The sequence below is a fragment of the Ursus arctos genome, unplaced genomic scaffold (assembly GCF_023065955.2).
Source record: "Ursus arctos isolate Adak ecotype North America unplaced genomic scaffold, UrsArc2.0 scaffold_1, whole genome shotgun sequence".
Classification (NCBI taxonomy): domain Eukaryota; kingdom Metazoa; phylum Chordata; class Mammalia; order Carnivora; family Ursidae; genus Ursus; species Ursus arctos.
The window spans coordinates 49,032,076-49,059,195 of NW_026622763.1; the positions used below are offsets into that span (position 1 = coordinate 49,032,076).

General features: G+C 41.4%; 1 protein-coding gene across 1 annotated transcript; it reads left to right on the forward strand.

The window, feature by feature from the left end:
• The first annotated feature begins 4,730 nt into the window (after positions 1-4,730).
• DHRS9 (dehydrogenase/reductase 9) lies at positions 4,731-25,752 on the forward strand. The gene is made up of 5 exons (XM_026492609.4): positions 4,731-4,949; positions 16,101-16,473; positions 17,680-17,938; positions 21,220-21,383; positions 24,211-25,752. The coding sequence occupies exons 2-5, from the start codon at positions 16,161-16,163 to the stop codon at positions 24,432-24,434; spliced, it is 960 nt and encodes a 319-aa protein (XP_026348394.1). The 5' UTR covers positions 4,731-4,949; positions 16,101-16,160; the 3' UTR covers positions 24,435-25,752.
• The last annotated feature ends 1,368 nt before the right edge of the window (positions 25,753-27,120 follow it).

Genomic DNA, 27,120 nt, shown 5'->3' on the forward strand with positions numbered 1-27,120 from the left:
ATCCAGATAATTTGTGTATACTGCACACAGTTATTACGTCTTATTTAAGCCTCCTTTAATTAATAGATTTCCTCTCTATTTTTGTGTGCAATTTATTTCTATGGAATAAATTAAGTTGCTTGTCCTTAGGATTTCCTCCATTGGTTTCCTGATGGGACCTCAGGGTATAATTGAATCTGTTTCCTCCATTCTCTGTATCTCTGTATGTGGTGATTGGATATAGAGGCTCTATTAGATTCAAGCTTTGTAGGTTTTGGTGCTTTTCTGGGGGGTGATGGCGGCGGGCAGGACTTTTCCCTGGTTGCCAATGTGTTGGATCATTTCATTCTCAGTGTAGTTTAAAAAAAAAACCCTTTCTTTTTTCTCCTGCCTTATCCTCTCCTGTTTCACTGACACCACCTAATACCGTGATCCATATTTACAATCCAATGCATATCCCTCCATATTTTCTCTGTATTCACTTACCTTTACGCATGTGCAGAGACTCTCTGCTTTACAAAAAATGACGTCATGAAAAGCCTTCCAAGCCAAGTAGCAAAGCTCTAATTTGTCCTGTTTAACGGCTCCAAAATAATATTCCATGTGCATATCCACAACAATGTATTCAGCCATCCTATTTCAGGTGTCAAATACTTTGCTCTTGGCTCTTGTTGCCACATCTTGTTCATATACACGTATATACTGGCTTTCTTTTTTTTTTTTTTTAATGTTTTTTATTATATTATGTTAGTCACCGTACAGTACATCCCTGGTTTCCGATGTAAAGTTCGATGATTCATTAGTTGCTTTTGTTTTTATAGGATGGATTTCCTGAGAATGAGATTGCTGGGTCAAAAAGTATTCTGTATATTTTATTTTAATAAATGTTTCCAGATAGCTCTCAAGGAAGGCTGTAGCAGTTCACATATCCACCAGCAGAGGATGAGGTCACCCTTCCTCCACAATCTAAAACGGTCTCAAGGAGGGGCGGGGGGAGGGGGTCACAAGCAAGAATCACATGTTGGGAGCCAGCAAGGAGCAGGGGTCATTCAAGGAGAGGAAAAGCTCGATGGGATTCCCTAATCAGCAGTAAGCTAATGTAAGTGGTTCTTTGATAGAAAAGGCCTTATTCATCTTTATATCTCATGAGCCTAACACAGGCCTGGCACAGAACAAACAATTCCGAATACCCCAAAACAGGGTCTGACAATAGGTATCTCTACCTGCTAAGGCCTACCTCGAACTCCACTCCATTTCATGGAGCCCAGTGAGTTCTTTCCTACTGGGCGGTACTTGCATATTACACAATAGAGTGTATCTAGCATCTGCCCTTCATCTCATATGAGTCTTTATCCACTTCCGCTAAAATTCAGGGGAAAAGAAGTTGTCTGGATTGGAAGAAACCAGGAAACGTGGCAAGAGAATCATTCCTAAGTCACGGATCATTCTGTTTTCTTAATGTTCTGCATGTGATGGTCACACCAAAAGGAGCACCCACCGCCCTTCCTCTGTAAGAGTCACATTTTTCTTCCTAAGCCTTCATTCCTCTCTCTTGCTCCATGTGCCTTTTCAGTACAATGCTCCCTGACACAGTACTCCTCACCTCACCTTTCAAGCCAAGACCTCTTCTCTGAATAAGCTAAAAGGTTGTGCCTTCTGCAAATAAGAAAGATCTTTTTTCAAAGAATCTACCAAATGTTCTCACAATTCAGTCCTTAACTATTAGTTTAGCTAATTTTACAGTAAAGGGGAACAAAAGATTAGCCCAGCTTCATCTTACAATTGGGAGAATGAGTAACAAAGCTCCTGGTTTTGACCAAGCCTTGCTCTGCATTTATGGGAAGCATTATGCTCGATTATCAAAGTCATTGTTTGTGTCACTAGGGGGATCTGTATACTGGAAATAAGAAAGCTGTCTGTTGACAAAGGGAAGCAGTATGATTACAATGTACGCTTGTAAAAATATGAAGTCATAATACCAATTCCTCGTTATTCAGAGAGACACACTGCACTGAGAGTGACCTTAGAGAGAGGGTTATACGACAGCAGGAAGGAGAAGGCCAACATACTCTCTCCATAAACAGCCTTGCCCCCGGCCCCCTCACAAGAGTGACACGGGCCGTGCTCCGGGAGCCGGATCCATCACAGCTTGCAGTGCCGGGTAAGTGCTGTTCTTTATCTGATCTCACGTCAGGCTTATCTCTGGCTTGGAACCTAGCACAGCGCAGTTGCAAGAAGCCCAATGCATTTCACCTTGTGTTTTGGTGTCTGGAAAAGGTGGAGAAAGCACCCTTGGGCAGAATTGGGGGAAATATGGGCGAGATAGAGATTATTATTTTATTAACATATAATGTATTATTTGTTTCAGGGGTACAGGTCTGTGATTCATCAGTCTTACACAATACACAGTGCTCACCATAACACATACCTTCACCAATGTCCATCACCCAGCCACCCCATCGCTCCCACCCCCTTCCACTCCAGCAACCCTCAGTTTGTTTCCTGAGATTAAGAGTTTCTTATGGTTTGTCTCCCTCTTTGGTTTCATCTTGTTTCATTTTTTCTTCTCTTCCCCTATGATCCTTTGCCTTATTTCTCAAATTCTATGTATCAGTGAGATCATATGATAATTGTCTTTCTCTAATTGACTTATTTCGCTCAGCATAATACCCTCTAGTTGCATCCACAGCGTTGCAAATGGCAAGGTTTCTTTTTTGATGGCTGCATAATATTCCAGTGTGTGTGTGTGTGTGTGTGTGTGTGTGTGTGTGTGTGTGTGTACACTACATCTTCTTTATCCATTCGTCTGTTGATGGACATCTGGGCTCCTTCCCTAGTTTGGCTATTGTGGACATTGTTGCTATAAACATTGGGGTGCAGGTGCCTCTCCAGATCACTACATTTGTATCTTTGGGGTAAATACCCAGTAGTGCAATTGCTGGGTCATAGGGTAGCTCTATTTTTAACTTTTTGAGGAAGCTCCATAATGTTTTCCAGAGTGGCTGCACCAGCTTGCATGCCCACCAACAGTGTAGGAAGCTTCCCTTTTCTCTGCATCCTCGCCAGCATCTGTCATTTCCTCACTTGTTAATTTTACCCATTCTGACTGGTATGAGGTGGTATCTCATTGTGGTTTTGATTTGTATTTCCCCGATGCCGAGTATTTTTTCATGTGTCTTTTGGCCATTTGTATGTCTTCTTTGCAGAAATTTCTGTTCATGACACAGAGATTTAAAAGAAAAAGGACAGTCATATGCTTAGTGTTTTGTTTTCTATAGTTGAATGAAATCCACAATGCAATCTCCTGTTTTAAGAAAGAACTAAGAAAAAATGGAATGGTAATTTGGTTCTGTATTTTTTACGTTACCTTCAATGACCAGAAATCTAATGTAGGGAGAGTTCTGAGCAAGTAGCCCATCATAGGTTGCCTTGTTAAGGAATAGAATGAAAGGAAATTTAGCTCTTAAGATGTGAATTTGAACCTAGTCCTGATAAGGCACTGCTGACAAGTGATTCCACTAACTGAACCTGTATATGGGACCATCTGACAAGGGGAGAAACAATCTAATGGTCTAGCCTTTTCTTTGCTCCTTTCCCTTCTCTCTTCCATGACCACCAGGTGCCTATAGCTCTCTCCAGCTCTCAATAACAATAACTTGCTCACAGGAAGGGTATGATATTAATCATTTATACCTTTCTTCATGTGGATCTGAGTCAATGTACTACTTCAATCTAAGCCTTGCTTTGATGTGCAGAATGTAAAGGGGAAGAAGTACATTTGGCATGTTCTTGGCATCCTACATCCTTACCTCTGTAAATGTCAGTCTTGGTTTTTTGTTCTTTTGGAGAAAAAAGATCCCCATTTAATTTACAGGATGAAAGCAGTGTCTAAACTCTACCTAGATGGTTATAGTCATTCATTCTCTCATCCCAGCTAAACCACAACAAATTGCATTTTCAAAGAGGGAAGACAGAAGCCTGGGAAATCTGAGACATATAGCAATAAATTGATATATAGGGAAACTGAAAGTAAGCAATCCGTGGAGTCTGTACCTGGCTGTGTGTTTAAGGGGGAGGTGGTAGCCTGGGCGAAGGGGGTACATATTAGCACTGTCTCTACCTCCTCCTCACCTACAGCCTCCGTGTTTTCCATCGTCGTCCCAGGACATGGCAGATCGATTGTGATAAGCTCAGAAACAGACTAGCTCCGGGCAGGGAAGGGGATTCTTTCCCATTCTCAGTGATCTCCATTCCAGAGACCACTTCATTAAGATCTCCTTGTCATACCTTCAAACACAAATTAAGACTCATAGATAAGTACAGAACCTCATTGCATCGAATCGCTTTCATCTCCTTGCTCATCAGTGTTCAAAAAAAATGAGAAAAAGAATCCTCCAAGACTGGTATCTCCTACCTACTCTCTTAGCAGGGAAGCGGTATTCAGTCAGCACAGACATGTTAACAGGAAGAAAAACAAAACCCTAGAGACTATGAACAGTAACCATAATTCAAAATTAATTGATTAAAACAATGCATGGGGCAGTTTACAAAACGCTTCCATGTTACATTATTTCAACTGCTGAATTTTGTCAAGAGATTGCGCTCAGAGTGAAAGGAATGTTATTAATCCTTTTTAAGTCCCTCCTGAAAGTTGTTAAATCCAATTTACTGAAGGTACTACCGATTCCTCCAAAAACACATGACCCACAGCTGTTTGGCCTCCTTCATGCACTAAAGAGAGATTTAATCGTCAGCCAGTGTCACACAAGAGTGACTCAGAGCAAGGCGGGAACCCAGGAACTCTTCACACATGTGTGTACTCAGGGCCTGACGGAAGCCCAGAGAATCTCCACCTCCGAGGACCGGCGTGGTCAGGTGGCTCAATCCTTCCTTCCTCAGCACAGCGCACAGAACCGCCCTCCACCCAGCCGGTCCCCAACAGTTCGCCACTCCAGTTCACCGCCAGTAAGGTAACCAGTGACTGAATTCTGTCATCTATCCCTCCGTTTCTCATGTCAGTCTTCAAACTGCCTTTGATTCTCCTCACTCTTGCAGAATTAATCAAGTCCTTTTTCATGCTATAAAGTAGTAATAGTAATAATAATAGTAATAGTAATAGTAATGTTAGAAGGCTGTGATAGACACTGAGTCCATCTTACCATAGACATGATCCCAGTGTCACCCGGGTCCTTGCCTGGAACTCCCCCCAGGTCTCTCTTCGAATGTTCTTTGGCACCTTAGAGTTACAATCAAGTTTGTATCTAGTTATTCTCTCTATGCCTATTTGACACCATCTGTAAATCTTGTAATTAACTGGAAACTGGGTGGGGGAGGGGTTCCGGAGAGAGTAGGAGTCTTAGCTGAGTTTCTTACTGGAACCACAGATGTGCTCCCAGCTAACTGTAGGTCTGATCTGCTTGCCTCCCTGCTTTGCCAGTGTTACCAGACGTCCCTTGAGGCGAATGCACACAGGCACACTAAGGTGAGCGAGAAAGGTGCCTTCTAGGTCTGAAGGAATCAGGGAACCTCCTCCCATGCGCGCTGGATTCCTGGATACTAAGACGACAGCGATAAAGCTGCTTCAGATATTTACTCTCCATATTATGATCCTGTGGTTGGCATTTTACCAAGAAGACGTTGGGCTTTCCTCCAAGTCCAAGTCTGTTTTCACTTTGGCTCCCAAATACAATGCGTAGTTTAGTGGCCTCTGGCCACTTAATCCAGGGCAGCCACTGTTACAGGCTTTATGATTTAAATAGGGGTGTGGTGCCACTCCCTCAGTGGGTTGATTTTTAGCAGTTGGGGGGAAAGTTTAAATAAAACATATTTTTAAATTAAAAATCAACTTGAGTTGTACAAATAGCTCTGAAATGTCCCCCTACACTACTAGCTCCTAGCTCAAAGGTAATGATTATGCTTTATTTATCTCAGAATCCTTTGGCATATGTTAGATGCTCTAAGAATATCCTTGGCTAGATGCTGTATGAAATGAAATTTAAACGTTGTATCGTCTTCGTTATTGTGTTTTTGAGATTTGAAAATGTGTCCAATTTTTAGAACAAATCCCAATGCTTAAATACAAGAAAAAAAATCATTATCTCATACGTTTCAAATGAGGAAAGGGGGAATTGGTTGTAAAACCCTCAGAACAAATGTCACTTTCTTAAGGTACAGATTAAAACCTCAGAGCTTTCCTTCTGCTCAAAGACAACTGCAGACAAAAAGAAATAGACTGAAGTTTTGAACACACTTTCTGCATCTATACGTAACATTGTCTCCATACTCTGTTTTCTTTGTTTTGTTTTTAGTGTTTTTTTTTTTTTAAGTAATCTCTATACCCAGTGTGGAGCTTGAATTCACGACCCCAGGATTAAGAGTTGCGTGCTCTTCCAACTGAGCCAGACTGGCACCCGTCTATGCTTTCTTTGAAGCCTCGTAATAACAAGCTATAGTCATATACAATGTATTATCTCTTAAGTAAAGCGAGCGTGGCTTTAACAATAATTCTTAACCTGCCAATACCACCAGGAAACCTATTGGCAAAGTAATCAACCTGTGGGGGAATGGAGGATAATTCATTAATTAATAATTGTGGATATTATGGTGAATTATAATTTGAAAGTTTTGCGAGAAGACAAAAGAAAATCAGAGGGAACTTTTATCCTTAGAACTAAAAATGCCAAGTGTAAGTCCAATAGGTTTGCCCTCCATTAGGAGTGGCTGCCGTATCTCTTCAGGAGACTTTCTGAATGAATGAGTGTGCAGAGAAGCACGTGCTTTTCCACGCCTCACTGGTTCCGCGTCACAAAGTACACTCCGGGTACCACACACTCCCTCCCTCCTGAAGGAAGCAGGAGTCAAGGGAATGTAACTGGTGGAGGAGGTTTTTATTCCACCGAGTGAGAGAAGTTACTGTTTCCATGATGACGAAGACCACCCCAACTGTACCATCAGCAGCATCGTAATTTTTATTATTATTACTATTATTTTACTCAGACCCTCAGAGAAGCATTTGTTGCTTCATGTAAGCATGTTTCATAGAGGGTCCCTTGGCTCCATTGAAAAAAAAAATGGCCTTAGATTTCTAGGTGCCCAACTTGAACACTTTCTCACAGAAATGTAACTTATTCATCATAGGAATTTGTTTGTGTCATTAGGTCAAACTATTTTTCTTAGAGGCGTGGCAGAAATCTGTGAAAGCTCACTTGGGTTAAAAAAACAAACAGAACTTCTTACTTCAAGGAAAAGTTCAAAATAAAAAGGAATTCGGTATAACTTAGCTAGGTTAACAATATTTAAATGTAGTAAGGACATACAGGTCCACAATGCCTCAATATTAAGAAAGATGTGCGAGAGAACTTCAAAGAACTTCAAAAGGAAAATATTTGAGAAAGCTACTTCTAAATGCTCTCTATTTGATGTTTTTTAAGAAACTACTTAGTCGTTGATCCAACTTGGACCATGATTGCCACAAATTGAAAGTAAGTAAAAATTCTACAAATTCTTATCAATCAGTGTGATCAACTGGTTTTACTATTGCTTTCTAAAACAAAGCCCCCTCATGGAATTATGTAGAAATAAAATGAAGTCGTGTAGGAGGAAGTATTTAGAAAGAATTCTGTATTTCTTATGGAAAGTAGAGCTCACCATGACATTGAGACATGAAGACGTTATTCTCAGTTCTTTTTGTTTGTTGATAACTGTCACTTATTTTTAAAGGGCAGAGGAACATGAATAAGAGAAGTGAAATCAAAGGATCTTATTTTTTATTTTTTACTAGGAAAGACACCCAGGTACAGAAAGTTTTTTAAAAAAGCGGAAGTGAGAAAGGATAGTAATCGAGTTGCAATAGCTTCCCATAGCTGCAAACACATGCTTACACTTAAGCATTTTTGCATGGCAGATGAAAGACACAATTAGTTCTCCTTTCTTGGTTCCTTTTGAATCTGTGGGGCATGATCAAGACTTTTGATAAAGTATATTCATTCCTCCTATTAACTGACAACGCATTAATTTCTTTGCCATTCTTCCTTCTCCTTCTACACGGTTTCGGAGTTCAGAGATGAGAACTTGATGGAGCTCTAGCCGCTCTCTGGCTAATGACTTTCTGTATGATACCTACTCCATACTTAGCTTGCAGAAATATTTTGACAATTAAATGAGATAAATATTTCTCGAACACTTTTCAAAAATTCTTAAAGTTCTCTAAATTGGAAGTGTGAATATTATATTGCAATTATTATCCTTTTGTCTGATGACTCAGAGGGCTCAAAGACTAATCCAGTTATCACCAGAACCCTGGGCTTAGAGTTGAAACTTTTTCCTTCTTCTCTTCCTTCTTTCCTTCGACAGCATTTATTTACCTAATGCCAAGGATTATGCAAGTACTGGCGCTTGTAGAGAAGTGTATGCATAGCCCAGACTCCCAGGCTTGAGTGGGAATCCAGGTGGCGGTGGAGCAGAGCAGGAAAGGAAGAACAGCCAAATCCAAGTGGCCCGGGTATCAGTCTTCAAAACAGCACTACGATTCTATCTTGAGACAATTAGACTGTATTTCTGAATTTGTTTCTTTCTCTATAAAATGGAGATAATTTTACTGTAAGCCTTATTTTTTTTATTTTTTATTTTACTTATTTGAGAGAGAGAGAGAGAGAGATTGAGAGAACGAGGTGGGGGAGGGACAGAGGGAGCCTGATGAGGGCCTCAATCCCAGGACCCTGGGGTCATGACCTGAGCCGAAGGCAAATGCTTAACCTACTGAGCCACCCAGGTGCCCACTGTAAGGTTTAAATAAGGAGTGTTTATAGATCCCAACAGAGGGCCTAGAATACAGCAAGCACTCGGGAAGTCATAGCAGTTACTACTATGCCTTCCTGACTTGGTAAACTGGGAATCCCAAGTACCATGGTTTTTCTAGGGGCATATTCTGAATTCTGTAGAATCAGCCGGCAACCCACTGGAAGGGCGTCCCCAGAGGAACCTGTAGTGGCCCTAACTGAAAAGTCCCAGCCAGAATTTAGGCCTCACAAATGCTGTGAGTGCTAACTTGGTCATTTTTAAATTTGGCTTTGTTCAATGCCTCCTCTCCTCCTGATGACAAAAGGCACTTTTTAAAAGTTGTTTATTTTTAAAGATTTTATTTGTTTGTCAGAGAGAGAGACCATGCACAAGCAGGGGGAGCAGCAGAGGGAGAAACAGGCTCCCCCCTGAGCAAGGAGCCCGATGCGGCACTCAATCCTGAGACTCTGGGATCAGGGCCTGAGCTGAAGGCAGATGCTTAACCCACTGAGCCCCCCAAGCATCCCAAAAAAGGCACTTTTTAAAAATCACAGAAACTAATACTTACAGTAGCAGCATATGAGTTATATTTATAAGTAATAAAACTTTTCTGGTAAGGCCATAAAAAATAAATTAATGAACTCTCATCAATGTGGCACTATCGAAGAACTAATGGCTGAGTTTCCGGAAAAATGGTTCTGCTACTATGAAGTTCCGGACCCCCAACACAAGGAAGCTCTACACCAGTGGTTCTCACCTGGGAGCCGCTCTGCCCCCCAGGGGACATCTGGCAATGTCTGGAGACATTTTTTTTTGTCACAACTGGGGAGGGGGTGCTCCTGGCATCCCAGGGGTAGAGGCTGGGGGTGCTGCTAAACATCTTTTGATGCACAGGACAGACCCCAAAACAAAAAATTTCACCCCAAATAGCAAAAAGTACCTCGAGTGAGGAAGCCGTGCCAAAGTATGAGCCATACATAGAGCGGGCCCCTCACAAGTGAACGTGACAGATCCCACCGCAATGATAAGGGTCTTCCTGTACAGTGGGCACTGGTCTTTACTTTACCAGGTACTCTCCAACAGAGACGTTATTATTTCCATTTTGCAGCTAGAAAAATGGAGGCTAAGAGAATATAAATAATTTGCCCAAAGACCTCTGATGATCGAGGAGCTGGGACTGGACCTCTACCTGCCTGATTCTGAGACCTGGACTCCTAACCCCTGCCTTGCTGTCGTGTGTGTTTGTGTGTGTGTGTGTGTGTGCGGCCTCAGTCCTTGCTTCCCACATTTATTTTTACTAGCAAAGTGGCTAGTGTTTATTTTGGCTTTGGAACAGTCTCCAGGCCCAGTTCAGAGGATGCATATTTAGGATTGCACCAGTCCTCATGCACTGCGGTGTGGGGGCTGCAGACCTGCTTTCCCCAACTCTGTCTTCGGCTTTGATGAGCCCACAGGCTCACAGCCACTGGGTCCTAAGAAGGCTGTTACAGATGAGGGGCTCTTGCCTTGAGCCAAGTGATGTGTACCCCTGCTAAGCACTTTGTTGTGAGATAAACCAGAAGGCAAAGCAGATAAGCAAACAGCCCAAGCAACCAAGGTCAGTGCCCCAAGTCTCTGAATTATCAGGACGAAGGAGCCATGCGGAGGCGGCCAGGCTGGCGGAATATGGTTGAGGCGGCCATAGTCGTTACAGTCATTCATTTACTTCTCGGTGGTCGATGAACCAATTGACCATCAATCAGCTTCTGTGTACAGGTTCATGTTCCCAATGACTCTGACCAAGAGCTGCTGCTAGGAAACATGACAACACATGGAGTCTTGGCTAAAATAGAGGTCAAAGGTAAGTATGTGTTGGTTTGTGATTGACTCAATCCAATGACCTAGAGGAATGTGAAACTTAGGAATTGAAGAAGATCCAGTATTTTTTGGACAATAATATTTGGAGTAAGAACAGGCTATATAAAACTCTAGGTCAGAGTTGGTAGACCCCTGGATTTAGGCTGCAGACTGGGACACCAGCATCTGAAATGACTCTCAGCCCAGAGGGGTACTTAATGAAGATAACACAATTTTAATGTAAGCTCATCCATTACAACGAAAAAGCTCCGCTCTGTTGCCTGTCACCAAGGAAAAATGAGTTTGGCTATTGAAAGAGGAAGTAAGGGGGAGATGGAGAGCATGAGGAGGGAGGAGGGTGTTTGACTGTTTTGGTTTGAGTTTTTGCTTTTCTCTAGTGATTGTGAAGGTGAACTTACCAAAGAGTAGAAGTCCAAGGTCACTAGATCCTAGAGTGCTGGAGTTGTTACTTATTTCATGCATGAAACCCCTTTGGAGCTAATGAAGCCTTTTCTTAGGGGGAAAAAAAAAGCTTTATTTTTACTTGCCAAATTTTTACTTTTTTATTTTGAAATAATTTCAAACGTATGGAAAAGTCAAAAGAATAATACAACCCAGAATCCCCAAATATTAATGTTTACCACATTTGCATTGTCATTCTCTCTTTATATCCATATGTATGTGGGGTTTTTGTGGCTGTTGTTTTATTTTTAATTGAAGTATCGTTGGTATACAATATTATATTAGTTTCAGGTGTACAACGTAGTAACTTGACATTTGTATACATTATAAACTGCTCAGCACCTATCACCATACAAGTTATTACATCATTATTGACTATGTTTCCTATGCTCTACCTTTTATCCCTGGGATATATTTATTTCATAACTGGAAGTTTGTATCTCTTAATCCCCTTCACCTATTTAGCCCATTTACCGCCCCCCCCCCCCCCCCCACTGCCCCAGCAAACACCTGTTTGTGGTTTGGCAACCACATCTTCCTTATCCATTCATCTATCAAGGGACACTTAGACTGCTTCCTTAGTAGGTTTACTTATCTATGTAAATATTCTTACTATTTTCTTAACTTTGAGAGTAAGTTGAAGATACGGTGCTAATTAATCTTTAAATACTTCAGTGTGTGTTTCCTAAAAGCAGGACACTTTCTACATAATCACAGTAAATTATAAAAATGGAGAAATTAATATTTATTGAGAATGAAATAGTATTTAACAGATCAATAAATCTTACTCAAATTTCACTAGTTGAGCAAATAATGTTCTTTCTGGCAAAAGAAAAAAATGGTTTTCTGGTCCAGTACCATACATGGCATTGAGTTTATCACATTTCTTTAATCTCCACTTATCTGGAGCAGGCTTCAGTCTTTCCTTTCCTTCATGACGCTGACATTTTTAAAGATATAGGCCATGTACTGTGTGGAATTGGGAGACATGTCTTTGTGCAAGATTAGCTTCCAGGGGCACCTGGGTGGCACAGCGGTTAAGCGTCTGCCTTCGGCTCAGGGCGTGATCCCGGCATTCTGGGATCGAGCCCCACATCAGGCTCTTCCGCTATGAGCCTGCTTCTTCCTCTCCCACTCCCCCTGCTTGTGTTCCCTCTCTCGCTGGCTGTCTGTATCTCTGTCGAATAAATAAATAAAATCTTTAAAAAAAAAAAAAGATTAGCTTCCATTTATACGTGAAAATGCTGCTGTGTCCTTCCCAGGGCACCGTAGCAGGAGGCACATGGTGTTGGTCTGTCCCAAAACTAGGAGCACTTGATTAAGGTGGTATCTGTCAGATTTCACTGTGAAATTATTATTGCTCTCTTTTTAATTAGTACATATCTTAGGAGGAGATATTTTTGAGATTCTGTAATTGTTCTTAACAGAATTTCTCCTACTAGTGTGAGCGTCCATTGATTATTCTTGCCTGATATAATTGTTACTATTATAGTTGCCAAATGGTGATTTTCTAATTCCATCATTTCTTTTACATTTATTAGTTGGCATATTAATTCTTGTATAAAATGAGGCAAATAATGTGCCCTCTCTAACTCAAAAGTCTGTTGAGAGAATCTAATGAAATCTATATGTAAAAATGCAGTGTAGAATGCTTCACAAATGCAAACCATTCTTTCACTATTCCTCCCCTTCCGCTTGCCCCCAGCAAAACATGATGACGTAGAAAGTTTCTACTCTCTGATCTAGGACACATTAAACCCCATGAGCATTTGCCTTCCTCAAATAACTCCATGAGCTTTGGATTGCAATGAAGGCTACAGAATCCATTTAGAAAACAATTCAACATTTAGTTATTCGATTATTGAATTTACTGAGGCTAGACTTGAACAAAACACTATACTAATTGAATTTATAAGTATGAAATTTCCTTAAAATATCTAAACATGAAATTTGCCAACAGGTAGTTACATCAACACTACACCTCAAAATTATACACTTTCTTATGTATTTATATATTTGAGAAGGGAAAATTCTACCACATGGACATTAATTTGCCACAAATCAATAACTGCTACACAGGAAAGATTTGGGAAACTATGCCTAATTATTAAGCCATGATCGTCTTAAAAACTTGACTGCTTTAGAAATACGCACAGCTATATCAAAAGAATCAACCAATTTGTTCAAACCTATCATATTTTAATATTTACCTCTGACTTAGTTTCTTCAATGGACAGTTCTCTTACCTCTTCTTTCTTCAGCTAAAGATCTTTTGCCGGGAAGAAAATGAAAGCAGAGCCCAAAATTTCCTTGAGAAATGAAGAAGATATATTACACTGAGTTATTTTTTTATCTGCAATAATCTGTTCCTTATAAAGCAGTAGAAACAAAGTTGTGTGTGTGTGTGCACGTGAGTGTATGTGTATAATTCTATCTGTGTGTATGTTTGTATTCCTTATTAGGGAAAGAAATATTTACATATACAGGAGAAAAACTGGAAGAAAACATGTACCAAAAATATTAAGAGTCAAATGTGATCATCATTACTTTGTTCTTTAATTTTTTCTGTATTTGCCTTTTTTTTTTTTTACCATGAGCATAAGTTACTTTTACAAGCAGAAAAATCATGAACAATTTTTTTAATGGCTCAAATGAAAAACCAGGAAATACCTGTTTAAGAAAAAAAGAAAAGAGGGGCGCCTGGGTGGCACAGCGGTTGAGCGCCTGCCTTCGGCTCAGGGCGTGATCCCGGCGTGATGGGATCGAGCCCCACATCAGGCTCTTCTGCTATGAGCCTGCTTCTTCCTCTCCCACTCCCCCTGCTTGTGTTCCCTCTCTCGCTGGCTGTCTCTATCTCTGTCGAATAAATAAGTAAAATCTTTAAAAAAAAAAAAAAAAGAAAAAGAAAAAAAGAAAAGAAAAAAGAAAGCCCAAAGTTTATAAAATTGCTTGACCTTGCAAGTACTCACAGTGTCCATGAATCGTCATGATTCCAGAAGCATCTGTGAGGTCTGAACTTGAACTCCAGGGCTTATCCATTGTCCTCTATGAAGCACTCAGGGCCCCTCTCGATTCTCAGGGTGAATCTAGATCAAAGGCCGAGATATGTGTGAACATAGGGCAAAGCAAGGAAACTTTCTGCGTCAAAAGGGAAGGAAATAAGGTTTTTCCCACAGGTGATGTTCTCTGTGACCCCTCTTGCTTCCAAAGGCAGAGAGAGCCAATACAGACCCACGGCCGGTCCTATGTGGGGTGGGACCTAATGATCTCTTTCCTTTGGTTTGCCAATGACTGAGCAAGGAGGTCTGAGCCTTCATGATGCTCAGACCTGAAGCAAGCAGGCAAATGCCCCCACCCCCGCCACGGTTCTTGTTCACTTCCTACTATGGGAAAGCTGGCTCATTTATTATTTATTTATTTATTATTATTTATTGTACCCAAGATAAAAGTGATAGTATTGGCTGTCTGTGTAAATGACAAACATTGTGATATATATGGGATTTTATTTTTTAATTTATTTTTATTTTTATTTTTTTTAAGAATTTATTTATTTGACAGAGAGAGACACAGCGAGAGAGGGAACACAAGCAGAGGGAGAGGGGGAAGCAGGCTTCCCGCTGAGCAGGGAGCCTGACACGGGGTTCAATCCCAGGACCCTGGGATCATGACCTGAGCCAAAGGCAGACGCTTAACGACTGAGCCACCCAGGCACCCTTATATATGGGATTTTATATCCCAAAATAGTCTGAAGTCTCACCCAGTGATACTTTTGATATTGCACTTCCAAATTAGCATCACACTTGTTTTCAGTAATATAATCGCTTGATTCGTTCACAACTGTTATTTTGCAGCCAAACATTGTATAATAATTAGTATGACTTTTAAGATGGCGTATGCATTTAAATGGTCAAGACTATAAAATTAATAGGGGCACCTGGGTGCTCAGTTGGTTAAGCATCTGGCTCAGGTCTTGATCTCAAGGTCATGAGATCAAGCCCCACCTTTTTTTTTTTTTTAAGAACTATAAAATTAATGTAGTATTCTTTCTTTAACATTTATTTTTAATCCAAAACAACTGTGATATTTCTATATTGGTATAGTCAGCCTACGTGAAATGATATATATTTTTTTTATTTAGGAAAAGATAAAAAGGTTATATACATGCTGAGGGAAAGTGCAAGTGGTAGCCTTCTGAGGAATGGAGAAAGGAAACCCTCCACCCGTTTGATTTTAGGCCCTGGGCCACCTCTAACCCAGACTAATTAGTTTTCCAGGTCATCCTGCTGCCCTTACTGTCAAAGCCTCACAATTTTCCAGAAAGACTTGTGTTTTCCTTTGTCCTATGTCATGTGATTCTTTTTCTCACAGAAAGCTAGTGTCCAAAGAGAACAGAATCGGAGGCTTCTTGATTCTGTTTGGAGTGCTGTGCTTTTGGCCACCATCCTTCAGTCTCTTCCCACTCATCTCGCCCTCTCTCCACGATCTCCCGGGGGCTGTGCACCGCATACTCTCTGCACGGAGTTGGGATGGTCTCAGAGTTGGGTTGAAGGATGACAGTAACCCACTGAAAACAAGAAAATGGAAACCAACTTGGAAATATTTTCATAGTGGCAACTACTTTGCCTGACAGTATAAAAATAATCAACAATCTAATCAATCAATTGGAATCGAGCATTTTCTAATAGATTTTCCTATTCGACTCCTGAATTTCATGAAGTAGGAAGAGACAAGATGTTACCGTGACAGTCTATGTTTCAGATGGATGAATTCATACATTCACTCACGTCAACCCAAAGACTTGTGTCAGCTTTGCCAAGACACCTCTCTCCCGTTTACTTTCTCTGGCTATGTTTTAGTTAGGTTTTGCATTACTTTAGAGGAATGGTTTAGCACTTAAGTGGCCATCTTCCTAGCCAAATAATAGTTTTGTTTTGGTTTTTTTAACTATTCACTCAAATGCATTAAAATATCTGCAATTTATCAATTTGGGTTATAGCACCTTGATGGTTCTAATTTGAGTTTTCTTTCTAATTTTGAACATTCAGGTCACCAACTTCTTTTATTGTTCAAGAAAGGAGAGTCCCTATCGTATACAGGAGAAAAAAATGTTCTTTTGGCTGTTAGCCCTCCTAATCCTTTGTGGTTTTCTATGGAATTATAAAAGACAACTAAAGATTACAGACATCACTGATAAGTACATTTTTATAACTGGGTGTGACACAGGCTTTGGAAATTTGGCAGCCAGAACTTTTGATAAAAAAGGATTTCATGTAATTGCTGCCTGTCTGACTGAATCAGAATCAACAGCTTTAAAGGCAGAAACCTCGGAAAGGCTTCACACTGTGCTTCTGGATGTCACTGACCCGGAGAATGTCAAGAGGACGGCCCAGTGGGTGAAAAATCAAGTTGGGGAAAAAGGTGAGTGTTGTGGGGGTGGGAAGAATGGAGGGGGTGTTGTGGAGTAGCTACAGCTAAATAAAACGTGTTTGGATCTTAAATGGCCTTTCAAGAAAATGTCTCCTAAATACCAGCTATGGCACTGGAGAATATTGGAAAGTTCTTAAGATAGAGCCCTCAGTAGTTTTGAGTTGCAAGCTCGCTGTTTGCAGGAGAGACACAGCCCACGTTGTCCTCAGTCGTAAGTCCCAGTGGGCGAATTGAGAACTGAGTTGGAGGTATGGACTTTTCCTTCTCTTCTCTCATGAAATTCTAGTTTAGCCACATTCACAGCAAATGAAGTTGGGGCTACAAGAGATCATGCAAGGAATCCCCAAATTGCCGTGTGAACACTTGGGACCCACTTCTCACTACAAAACCATTCCAGAACTCACACATTCTCTATGGGAAAGATAGAAAATAGCCTGAGAATCTGGGTAAAGGTGTCTTGCATCATCGTGGTAGAGTAGTAAGCCATTGGACCTTACTCTGCCTCCAGCTTCTGCTAAGATGGCAGCACTCCAAACGAGAGGACTTGTATTGGCTTGAATGAAGTTTGAAATATTCTCACTAATGAAGACGTTAGAATCCAAAAAAGAAAAAAAAAGTGTATGTGATTTTTCTGTATCCCATCTTCATCATATAGTTGGACCCCAAACCTCAGAAGCAATGGTTTAGTAAGGCTCCAGACAGTTTTTAACGCTTGAATTCCAAACCATTTTAACAATATTAAATGTTTTCCACCGTAAAATAAAACAATTGGTGACTAGATTTTTTTTTTTACCAAAAATAGATGCGAAGTAGATTGATATTGTTCTTTGTAAAAAGCAGTTTATAAATAAATAATCTCTGGCTTTGCAATCTAGCAAGTGGGAAAAATAGACCAATTTGTTCTGCATCTAAGATAAAAAAGCAAAAGGCTCATTCAGACAGTGTCAGTATTTTACATTCAGAACCAGAAATAGAGTTACTGTGAAATTGGCTTCCAGTAACAGAGCTTCAACTATTTCAATTTAGCCTCCTAGCCCCTCAGAGAGTAGTTCCTTCCCAAAACCGTAAAGCATTTCAAAGCAGGAGTGTGGTTAGGAGGAGGAAACGGCAGTGTCGTGAAAGGCAGGGGCTGTATGTCCATCAAGGACGCCCGGGGAGGTGCCGGCTTCTATCACACCTCCTTTCTTTCTGCTCTAGGTCTCTGGGGGCTGATCAACAATGCCGGTGTTCTCGGCGTGCTGGCTCCCACCGACTGGCTGACAGTGGAGGACTACAGAGAACCTATTGAAGTGAACTTGTTTGGACTCATCAATGTGACTCTAAATTTGCTTCCTTTGGTCAAAAAAGCTCGAGGAAGGATTATCAATGTCTCCAGCATTGGAGGTCGGCTGGCATTTAGTGGAGGGGGCTATACTCCTTCCAAATATGCAGTAGAAGGCTTCAATGACAGCTTAAGGTAAAGCAAACTTTGACATTTTAGGAAATAATAGCTGCTACTGTTTACTGAATGCTTATTATGTACTAGACACTCTATTTAGTGCTTTAAATTATTCCCAATTTGTAGGCAATACTGCTGAAACAAAGAGATTAAATAACTTCAAGGTAACCCAGCTGGTAAGTGGTAGAACTGAGATTTGAACCTAAGTCTATCCAAGTCTTTTTTACTTTTTGCATCAATGCATGATGCTGACAGTGATGGTGAACTTATATTCACAGGTCAGTTTGTTAAATAGTTAGGGAATCATATAGAGAGCCTAAGTCAGGGTAGAACTCTCCATCGGTGTAACTGTCAGTTGCAGACACAACAGTCATCTTATTTAAACCCTCAGTTGAAAATTATCTGGTAAAGTAAATGTAACTATCACAAAATAATGACTCAGCTGTGCAGCTTTTTTCCCCCTCTTGTTGAAAGTTCCAGACTCAAATTTCCATACATTTCAGACACTACAGCTAAATGGATGATAACCTTCCCATCCCCACCCCCACCCCAAGGACAAGAAAGACAGTTTTCCTCTGATACTTCATTTTCAAAAAAACTCAGAGCAGGAATTTACTAATCAGAGGTGAAGATTTTGCTCACACAAGAAAGCACTGACCACATCTTTTTGCTCATGTTATCAGAGAACCCCAGAGCTCAAAGCAAAGGACCTGTTTAGCAAACAAAGGCCCCAACTCAGTGCCCACAGGCATGGATTTCTCTGGATTTATAAAATTTGGGTTTCACTGGGCATCCTGAATCTATAGGTTTATGTCTTTTGCCAAATTTGATGAGTTTTCAGCTACTGTTTCTTCAAACATTTTTTTTTCTGCAATTCATTCTTTCTCTTCTCCTTCTGAGACTCTGTAACACAAACGTTAGACCTTGGGTTTTGTCCCACAGATCCCTAAGGTTCTCTTTGCTTTCTCATTTTTCTCTCTGCTGTACAGATTGGATAATTTCTAATGGTCCACCTTCAAATTCACTGACTTTGCTCCATCATCGCTGTGCTATTGAGTCCAACCAAAAAATATTTTATCTTGGTTATTGTATTTTTCAAGTGTAAAATTTCCATTTGGTTCTTCTTTGTCTTTTCTTTTCTCTGGGAAGCATTCTAACTTTCCATTCACTTCAAGAGTATTTTCCTTTGTATTTGGAGCATTTGTATAACAGCTGTGTTAAAGACTTCGATAATTCCAACACCTGTGTCCTTTGGCATTAGCATCTGCCATTGTCTTTTCCCATGTGAGTTGAGATTTTCCTGTTCTCTTTATGCTGAACATTTGGAATGTGTCAGTTCTTTTGATGTTGAATATTTGGAATGATATGAGTTACTGTGATTTTTTTTTTAAGTCCTATGGAGAAGGTTGATTTTTTTGGTGTTTTTTTAAAAATATTTTATTTATGTATTTGAGAGAGAGAGAGAGAGAACATGCATGAGTGGGGGGGGGGGGCAGAGGGAGGACCGGTGCCTGCCTGAGCTGAAGGCAGACGCTTAAATGACTGAGCCACCCAGGCAACCCAATATTTTTGTTTTAGCAGACATTTGATGAGGTTGCATTCAGGTCACAGTTGCTAACCATCATTCTGTACTTTGAGATTTCAACGTTTGCTTGATTTTTAAAGACTTTGCGGTGCTCTTCAGATCTGGTCTGCAGATGTACCACACAGTAGCCAGTCTGGGATACGGAAGATGGTGGTCCCAGACTTTGCTTCTCTAAGTCAGATCCACACAGGCCCGTGTGCAGTGCATAAACACTGTTATGGGGTCACTTTCCTGAGCTCTTCTCTGTGATCTTTCCAGTTCTCTCTTGTTTCCTGGGACTGCCCTCCAGCTGGAAGTTACTCCATTCTGCCAACTACTTCCCACATGTGTGCTGGGTATGGGGCCACGTGATGGGAGGAAAGAGAGAGACAAAAAGCAACAGGGTTTCTTCCCACCCTCTTGGAGACTAATAACCACTTTTAAAAAGGGATTTCAACTGAAGGGCTTGTGTGTGTGCGATGCAGCTATACCATGCCTGAAATTACCCAATTAGGAATGTTGTTGTTGTTGTTGTTGTTGTTGTTGTTGTTTCTAAATTGTGGAACTGGTATTGGAAATGGTACTGTGCGTGCAGGCCACAGTGCAGTGGTGGCTCCAGAATTTCTATAAATAGCAGGGTTTAGAGACAATGGTCCCACTGGGAGAAGGCTGGGACTCTTTAAAGCTGTATTTGCCCAGCACTCATACTGGTTTCATACTGGTTTGGCTTACCTGGTAAACTTAGGTGGGTGACTTAAAGCCATTCGTCCCTAAATTATATGTTATTTCACTAGCAGATGGGGAGACAAATCTTCCCAAATACTTTCCAAAACCCAAAGGAGCTCAGAAGATAGGTGAGTAAAGAAAATTAAGTCAGACAATAACTTTTTAATAATTTTAATGCAAGCAACATACTTTTCAAAATCTTTCAAAATCAAGCTAATTTGCATTTTCGGTCAAGTACACTGCAAACTAAACAATAGGCACATTGCTGGAAAGCAGAACCTAAGGTAAATTACATTTTAAGGTCATTGGTGGAGTTCTTTAAAAATTGTACGGTAAAGACTTGTATAAAATGAGTAGTTACTTCCTTCAAGATCCTTGGTGGAAATATACATTAAATTTAGGAAATAATTATTCATATGATGGCTTGCAATTCTTTGTTTTGCTTTTAAAAGGAGGGAGCACATCATGATTCCCCTAAAACCTCGTTGCCCAGGAAATCAGTAGATCTTTGGTTTTCTGAGACCACATAATGAAAGAGCTCACTGAGCAGCATAGGGAGCAGGTGAGCCACATCAGAGATTGTCACACTGTGTCCCTCACCTTGTCTTCATTTGTCCCACAATGTCCTCACATTTTTAAAATGGAGGTAGACTTGTCCATCCAGGCCAATCATTACTCCATTTCCCCATGAGGTATTTTGCATACTGAGAAGAAACCTGTCCTTAACCTGACTGCTTGTCAATTTAATGAGAAAGTATGGCTTAGTGGGAAGCACTAGTCTAGAAGTGGGTGTACCCAGATCCCTTTCCCATTCTGCCACTAAACCAGCCTTCACCACCGTGAACTTCAGCTTCCTCACTGCAGACTGAGAGTATAGAACAAGATACTCCTTTCCAACGCACCCAATTGTGTGAGCCCATGAAAAAATTCCTAAGAAAACAATCACCCAAATAGCAAACATTCCCCGAACAAACCTGGATTAAACATCATCAATGCGTTCTTTTCACAGACGGGACATGAAAGCTTTCGGTGTGCGTGTTTCATGTATTGAACCAGGATTATTCAAAACAGAATTATCAGATCCAATTAAAGCCACTGAAAAAAAACTGGCCATTTGGAAACATCTGTCTCCAGATATCAAACAACAGTATGGAGAAGGTTACATTGAAAAAAGTAAGTCTCTGGGTGGACCCAGGGTTCCTCTGGGGTTCAGTGTCATAGGCAACATGAAGGAGACTCAAATATAAATGAAAAAATAAGGTTTTCATAATAATATACCACTAGGGATCTTAAATGTGTCTAGAGATCGCTATTCATTCCAGTGCCATCTCTTACTTTGTTTACAAACATTTACTGAGCATTTACCAAGTGCCAAGTTCTATACTAAGAGCTTCATGAATTCTATCATTTACTCCTCAAAAGAATCATGGGAGTGGTGAACAGAGGCTTGGAAAAGTGAATGTTCTACCCAGAGCTGTCCAACTCCTCCTGGTTGTGCCCAGACTGGAGCCCACAGTCTTCACTTCTACACAAGTCTCCTCTTTTTGGTAAACACCAACCACTCACTCACATGTTCAAAGATTTATGGAGCTTACAAAATACCTAGACTCAGACTCTGACCCTTAACCAGCTTACAGTCTAGTTCATGAGAAAAAACAACCAAGCGAGATTATAAAACAATGAGACTATGCAGCATGCGAGAAAATCGATCCTGTAATTCTTAGACAGAACCCAATAACCCAGAACGGGTGCTAGACGGTCATTGCCCAAGGAATTCAGAACTGGATGAAGGCATTGCTAGTCAAGTGGGCTTTATGAGACAGGTCAGGTTTGAGTAAGGCCTAAAGGCCAGGAAGGAATTATTTGGGTGGAAGCTTTCCAGAGCAGGAATGCATGGGGGGCGGAGACGGAAGGGGAAGTAGCATAAGTCAGATTGAGTCAGGGATGGAGAAATAATAGATTAGAGTATGATGACTAACATATAGTGAACATTTGGTACTTGTCACCATTCTAAGTGCTTTACGTGGACTGTCTCATTTAAAATGCCCAAATAAACCCTATGAAGTAGATATTACCTGAATTGTCTAGAAACAGAGGCATAGAGAAGCAACTTGCCCAGTGCAGCCCAGCTAGTAAGTGGAAGAGCTAGGCTGGAACCCAGACAGCCCGACTTTGCCATTTATTCTTGGGCCCTGCACTGTAATGGGAACGGGCATCAAAGAGCTGGTGGAACTTCCTGTACCCGGGCTCCACCTCCAGCTCAAGCTTCCTGGTCCTGCTTCAAGCTTAGTCGGCATTCCCCAAACACTTACTGAGCTCCTGCTTTAAGCCAAACAGGCCCCACCTAACTTTGTGTCACTCTAACCTCGAAACTCTGATCCTGCCTCTTCACCGGTGGGTTTGGTGAGACAGCCAACTGTGGCAAGGTTCAACGCCGGGAGTTTTCGAGGTGGAGCCAAGAGCCAAGTCACATCCACCTGGGGAGGTTTATAGAATGACGGACTCCCCCAGCCACCTGTGCGTGCACGTGGGTACACATACACACACGCATACACACACACATACACATACACACACGTATCAACAAGAACGTCTGGTTTGACAAACCTCCCAGTGCTATCATGCTGAGAACCACTGCAGTTAAATACTCTGTTTCTCACTCATTACGAACTCTGAAGATTCTAAGTAGGTCCGGGTGGCTCAATCGGTTAAGCATCTGCCTTTGGCTCAAGTCATGATCCCAGGGTCCTGGGATTGAGCCCCGCTTTGGACTCCCAGCTTAGTGGGGAGCCTGCTTCTCCCTCTCCTCCCTGCTCATACTCTCTCTTGCTATCTCTGTCTCTATCTCTCAAATAAATAAATAAAATCTTAAGAAAAAAAAAGAAAGAAAATCCGTCATTTACAAGAGATTTCTCTGTTGATATTGACGCTGAGACTTTCTAAATGCCTGTGAATATGTCATCAACTTCCACCTCAAAATTATTTTTGACTTGGCCCCTGGCTCAGTTGTCCCCTCTCAGAAGTACCAAAAGGCTTTGAGCCCAATTTTGCACCGTTGTTTTTATTTGTTTTCCAAACCAGGACTTGGACATCTGCCAGACTCACAGTTCCAAAGCAGACCGTGAATTTAAGCTCACCCCTTCATTTCCCAACCTGTCGTTGTAAAAGTTTAAAATAGCCGGTAAGACTTATTAGGTCATCTCAGTTAGGTTCTTTGAACAACGTGTCGCTACGGGGGCCTGAAGCTGAAAGGGAGATTTAAAATCATAGATTTTCTCTTGAGAAGACACAACTCAGCTATGCTTTAAGAGCACGGAAGGAATGCTCTGAGCCATTACCAATCTTCTGATAAAATACCTGCTGCTTTAAAGCTATCATAGCTCATTACTCAAGCATTTCATCTGCCTGATCACCGGGATATGTGCAGCTTTCTGAGTCAAGACTTTGGGGATGATTCCCTCTTTATTCAACCAATCATAGAGGCACACTGTATTCACATGCACACCCACGTACATGCACACAGCACGTCCCCATTTCCTATACATACGGTATTCCCTTAAATTTGGAGTCAAACCTTTAACTCCTTGGCTCAGGGGCCTCATAGACTTTATAGTATCTTTCCCTTATGACCTTAAAGTAGTGCTTCTCAGTGCCTGGACCAGCACCAACAGCGTCCCCTGGAGACGATAGAAATGCAATGATTGCATCTCACTTCTCACCTCCGGAGTCAGAAGCTGGTGGTGGGACCCAGCAATTGGGTTTCAACAAGCCCTTGAGGAGATTCTGCTGCCCACTCAAGTTTGAGAGCCAGGGGTCTAACGAAAGCACTGCTGCATCCTTTTCTGAGGAATAGATAGAAACCCACCACAGGGGATCTCAATTTATAACAGCGAATTAAAAATAAATTTATGCCCACACATCCTCCCCTTTACACCCTGGCCTCACACAGTCCCTTTCCCCTTCTTCCAAAGAGTAAATGTACTTCTGTCTCTTTCTACAGGTCTAGACAAGCTGAAAGGCACGACTTCGTTTGTGAACGTGGACCTCTCCCTGGTGGTGGAGTGCATGGACCACGCGCTCACGAGTGTCTTCCCTAAGACCCATTATGCTGCTGGAAGAGACGCCAAGACCTTCTGGATACCTCTGTCTCACATGCCAGCAGTTTTGCAAGACTTTTTATTGTTGAAACAGAAAGTAGAGCTGGCTAATCCCAAGGCGGTGTGACTCAGCCAACAGCAAATGTCTGCCCCCAGGCTATGAGATTGACTGCTTTCAAGGACACGTCTCCTTTTGGTCTCATTCCTTACCTAATCCAATCCCGACTCAATTAGATCACGCTTCTTTTGATAAATGAGGGGGTCCCACCCACACTGGCAATATCCCAGGGTCCCTTTTTAAGCCTTCTTTGAAAAGGGCAGCAATGACCTACCCCATAGAAGGGCCGGGATGGCACCTGCCCAATATTTAGGGTTTGCCTGCTTAGTATGATATAAGGGAAATTGAAGGCCTTTCCCACCCAAAATGATCTCTACCACTGCCAGCCTCATGCTCCCAGCCCCCACCCCTTGAACTCCAGAATGTTAATTATTTGTCCCGTATCAAAATGTTCAGAGATAAGTAGAATACTTTCATGAGTGGATTGGATGTGTTATTTTGCTGAGAAGAAGACTGTGAAAGACTGGAACTCAGTTTTGTAAGCTGTGGAGTCTCAGGAGAAGGAAGGGTGAGGAAGTGTCACGTGACGGGTATAAACTAAGGGGAGCAGAGAAACACTAGGTAGGACTGCAAGTAGGAGGGTAGGGAAAGAGCAGAAAGACAAGAGGACTGAAAAGAAGAAACAAGTATGGAAGTAGAGGGAGGGAGATCCCAAGACAAGCCTGCCTGTTTTAGAGGGAGCTGCAGAGGGTGAACAGCCTGTTCAAGGCCACCATGAACACTGATGCCTACATAGCTGCCTGTGGAAAGCTGGACAACAGAGTAACCAGTCATTCCGAAGAAGAAAAATGTAGGGTATTGATGTTTATTATGGTGATTGTAAATACAACAAGACCCAGAATATCTGAAACAACTTACATCCAAGATGGTTGGAAAGCCCGTCTTTGAGGTGTCTCTGAAGCCCCGTGAAGATAGAGAGCTAAATTAAGACTCTTTGACCTACGGTTTCAGTGACAGCAGGTCTGCTCCTTGTTCATATTTGTGGTCCTAAATTGGACTGACCCTGGACCCACACCTCTTCCAAAAACAAGTTCTCTGCACATATGCCTCCCCAGATGCCAACACCCAGTATCACTCACGTAGGTTGGTAGAAGATTCACGTGAAAAAGCCTCAAGTGTCAAAATTCAATATTTGTTGCTAAATAATATAGGGTGAAAGAGCCAGGAAAATTACATCATGTACACACACACACACACACACACACACAAGCATGCATGTGTGCACACACATTTATTGTGAAGAAAATATTTAATTATCTGCTGCATGAAACCATACCCATTTGAAGATATCAGTAATTCTATTCATTTTAATTTACCTTTCTGGAAACATCTGTTTATGAGGTAATCTCCTTCTTTCACATTTACAACATATTCATGACTTTGAAAAACCAGATTTCCAATGGTGTCAGCTCACCTGGACATATATGTCATTATTTTAAGGGAAAAATACACTCATCCTTTTTTCATGAAAATGAAGAAAATCACAGCAAGAATAAGAATTCTCAGGCAAAGTTATCTAAACTATTGTCACTATCTACCCATCAAGTCATCTCCATCCTTGTCCTAGCCCCAGTGACAGTTCACCTTAGGTCTCTGATTTCTTCTCATTGCAATTAACCACCTGTGTGTTAGGGAACCCTTGCACAGCTTGTCCTTGGAGCTGAAGTTCATCAACGTTGTTTGCTGGGGCTCTTCCTTCTCACCTTGAATTCCCAGATCCTGGCTTCGTTTCACTGTTTTAAAAATGTCTAGCCTGCTGCTCCCTGATCTTCCCAGCCTCCATGGCTGCCAAGATCTTTAAAATCTGCAGGAACCTGCTTTGCTGAACTTCCAACCATTCCGGTTGTGTTGCTGGGTCTACCTAATGGTGTTATGTCCTTTGTTTTACCTAGACCTGAGTTCTTGGCTCATTTCTCCAAATAACTACCATTGGCAAACCCGTTTCATTCAATCCAAAAGTGTTCTACTAAAATGAATGCTACCGAATATGGTACCATCTCAAAATAAAACCAAATATATTCGCCCAAGCAAACTTTAAAGCTTTTAAAACTAAATGCGAAAGTGGAATATTTGGAATATAAAGGTATAGTCTCAACAAAAGCACAAGACCTGGGAGAAAGGGAGGGAGAGAGGAAGGGTGGGACATCAGAAGGTCACTGCACCAGGAGTCTGAAGTATGACTGCCTAGGCTTCTCTCCATCTCGCCGTCACTTCTGATATTCTCTGTGCTCTTGGGAAAATACCATATTATTATCTATACTATTTGGGAGGACATATACTGGGCATTCTGCTAAGTCCTGGCCAAAAGGTCCCTTCCTTCATAGAGCTTAATAGAATCCAAAAGCTGAGGCTACTACTCAGGAGGCCTTAGAGGAGCTTTTCCAGGAATCTATGGCCAAGATAAATTGAGATGTTGTCTTTCTACCACATCTCGTATAGGGGGATCTTTCCTCACTTAGTTTGGAGGCACCAGGAGAACCTCCCAGATTTTTCTCTGATCTGATCTAAAAAACCCCACCATGTCCTCTGTACCTCTATCTAGATATCCACAAGGTATTCAAATCTGGAGTTTCTATCTCTCTCACCCCACCTAGCCTTTCCCAGGCAAGCACCAACTACTATCAAGTTGATCTCCTAAGGAGATATCTCAAGTCTGCTACTATTCATCTCCAGGGCAAGCATCTGTTCAAGCTTT

Coding starts and splice junctions, on each gene's coding strand:
- DHRS9 (XM_026492609.4), top strand. CDS start 16,161: ATGTTCTTTTGGCTGTTAGCCCTCCTAATCCTTTGTGGTTTTCTATGG. Junction 16,474..17,679: donor AAATCAAGTTGGGGAAAAAG/GTGAGTGTTGTG, acceptor TTTCTGCTCTAG/GTCTCTGGGGGCTGATCAAC. Junction 17,939..21,219: donor GGCTTCAATGACAGCTTAAG/GTAAAGCAAACT, acceptor TTCTTTTCACAG/ACGGGACATGAAAGCTTTCG.